Source organism: Oratosquilla oratoria, unplaced genomic scaffold, assembly GCF_046742065.1.
Source record: "Oratosquilla oratoria isolate Oo_2021 unplaced genomic scaffold, ASM4674206v1 SCAFFOLD51, whole genome shotgun sequence".
In the NCBI taxonomy this organism is placed as follows: domain Eukaryota; kingdom Metazoa; phylum Arthropoda; class Malacostraca; order Stomatopoda; family Squillidae; genus Oratosquilla; species Oratosquilla oratoria.
The window spans coordinates 2,015,853-2,018,352 of NW_027467715.1; the positions used below are offsets into that span (position 1 = coordinate 2,015,853).

The window sequence follows — 2,500 nt, forward strand, 5'->3', positions numbered from 1 at the left end:
GTCAACGATTTTTTTACCCTTAAGGAGAAAGGAGGGAAGGTACGTATTCAAACCCCTTTGATTTATTTTTTGAGTGGACTTGAAAAAAAGGTGATCACGTTCCACATCGACTATCGCTCTTTGTCCTCCTTTAGCACCTCTGTGATCGACTTCTTGGGCGCGATTTTGTCTCTGAGAACAGAAACGGTGGTTATCAATGTTCCCTCTATTTATTTTATTTTTATTTTTTTTTGTGAGAGTGAGCAGAAATTTGCTTGTGCGCAAACTTTGCCTACTCCGAAAAGTATGCGCACACCCATGGCGGCAAAGTCTTTACGTTTGCAATGGAAGCGCTACAGCTAGGAGGGAGAGAGAGAGAGAGAGAGAGAGAGAGAGAGAGAGAGAGAGAGAGAGAGAGAGAGAGAGAGAGAGAGAGAGAGAGAGAGATAGATAGATACAGAGAGAGAGAGAGAGAGAGAGAGAGAGAGAGAGAGAGAGAGAGAGAGAGAGAGAGAGAGAGAGAGAGAGAGAGAGAGAGAGAGAGAGAATATTGGTTTGACGGTTGGCAAGTTACCAAATATTTAGAGAATTTATAAGTGGATGTTTGGGTGGAACTTCTTTATTGATTGGATTTTAATATAATTTGCAAACCCTGTGTGCGCACATTTTTTTTCTTTATGTGCGCTAGTTGTAAAATATATGTGCGCGCGCACATACCCACAGTTTAGAGGGAACGTTAGTAATTATCAACGAAGAAATACTAAAAGGATTTCCTCCTACACATATATACACCAACGATAACATCAACAGATATTACTTAAGGACTTCTTCCTACACATATATACACCAACGTTGACATCAACAGATACTTTCGGTTTGGTCAGGAATTTGCCTTCCGTACCCTCCGAACAACGTAACCACGAGCGCACTGAGTGACCCAATCTGTGATGCGACCTTGGGTCACGTGATCGGTCGCGTCGACCTCCAGGGTCGAAGACATTTAGGGAGAGATGAACAGAGACGAGGAAACCAATTGGAGGGCCCGTTTTCAGCTGCAGGAACCTCTCGGCGAGGGAGGCTACGGCTGTGTTTACCTGGCGAAGGACCTCGCCAGAGGCACCCAGGTCGCCATCAAGAAAGTCCCCCTCTCCGGCGTCGACACCTGGGGGTGGCGCCAAGGAACGAGAGTGCCCATAGAAGCCTCTCTCCTGCACAAGGTCCAAACTGTTCCTGGGGTTATCGAACTTTACGAGTGTTTCGTTTCCGACGGCAAGTTTTACATGACCATGGAACTTGTGCCGAAAGCAACTTCGATATATGATTATATGGAAAAATGCGGCAAGCTTTCCCTTCCACAGATCAAAAGGCTCTTTAGTGAGATCGTAATTACAGTACAAAGATGTCTAAACGCAGGCGTTTCTCACAAGGACATCAAACCAGAGAACGTCTTGCTCTACGAAGATCCAGGCTCAGGGGAGTTTAAGATCAAGTTAATCGACTTTGGATGCGGGGAAACGATTAAAGGTCACAGGGGAACACACACTGGCGGGACATCGTTCTACTGGCCACCAGAGTACATCGTCAAAGGAGAGTTCCTCCACGTCCCGGCGACAGTATGGAGTCTCGGGACCCTCCTGTATTACCTGGTGTGCCACGACGACCCGTTCTACGACGACAGCGAGATCGAAAAGGGTCGCCCGCCTTTCCCCGAAGACCTTCCCCGGCAGTGCCGCGACCTGATCACCAAGTGCTTCGCCATGGACCCATGGGAGCGGCCCACCCTCCACGGCATCTTGGCCCACCCTTGGCTGAAGGCTTTTGGCCGCTCCGAGGACGGGAACGAGCTCGAGCCGCCCGATCCAAAGCTCTTTCCGCAAGAAATGTTAAAGAAACTCGAGGAGCGCGAGACGAAACAGAACCCCCAGGCCCCAGTCAACAATACCAAACGTGGCTTAGAAGAAAGTAAAAAGGAAAGTAGGCCAACAAAAGAGAAGAAGCAAAGAAAGAAGTGGTGGATACCACTGATAAATATGAAATCCATTAGAATCGTCAAGAAGCCATTTATGTTGCTAAAATGGACGAATATATTTTGCCTGAGAACTGAATGAATTAACAGGCTCCCTCGGCTCAAGAAGAACGAGTGCTCGATATACTATTCAGCTGAGAGCTGATTGTTTGTACAAAAAGTACATCAGGAATGTGGAAAGCCAAATGGAAAAATGGAAGGTTTCCTTAAAGTCATAATAAGGACAGGAAGGAAAAAAATCGGTCTGAAAGAGCCATACATAGTTACATAGAAAGGGCATATATATATGGACTACCAGAAGGAAGGTAAACATCCGCATAACATACATACAGACATGGGAAAGAGCCTAAGAGCAAAAACGCTCTTTACGTCATGACAGTGACAGATCTGAAAGAAGCCTTCGTCAGAAAGAGCCACAAAGAGTTAAAGAGAGGGCAAGAAAAAGTTAAGTAAAGGAGATCACTCTCCCCTCAGCTGAATAAAATCGCCTGATGG

At 46.4% G+C, this 2,500-nt stretch overlaps 1 protein-coding gene across 1 annotated transcript; it reads left to right on the top strand.

Annotated features, from left to right (window-relative positions):
* Positions 1-989: 989 nt before the first annotated feature.
* LOC143023577 (serine/threonine-protein kinase pim-3-like) lies at positions 990-2,223 on the top strand. Its single transcript, XM_076182165.1, has 2 exons — positions 990-1,953; positions 2,096-2,223. Exons 1-2 carry the CDS (start codon positions 990-992, stop codon positions 2,221-2,223), a joined length of 1,092 nt encoding a protein of 363 aa, XP_076038280.1.
* The last annotated feature ends 277 nt before the right edge of the window (positions 2,224-2,500 follow it).

What these genes read in the sequence shown, in the direction of transcription:
- LOC143023577 (XM_076182165.1), top strand. Translation starts at nt 990, where the DNA reads ATGAACAGAGACGAGGAAACCAATTGGAGGGCCCGTTTTCAGCTGCAG. An exon ending in AGAAGAAAGTAAAAAGGAAA is followed by an intron (nt 1,954 to 2,095) that starts GTAGGCCAACAA and finishes ATGAATTAACAG; the next exon opens with GCTCCCTCGGCTCAAGAAGA.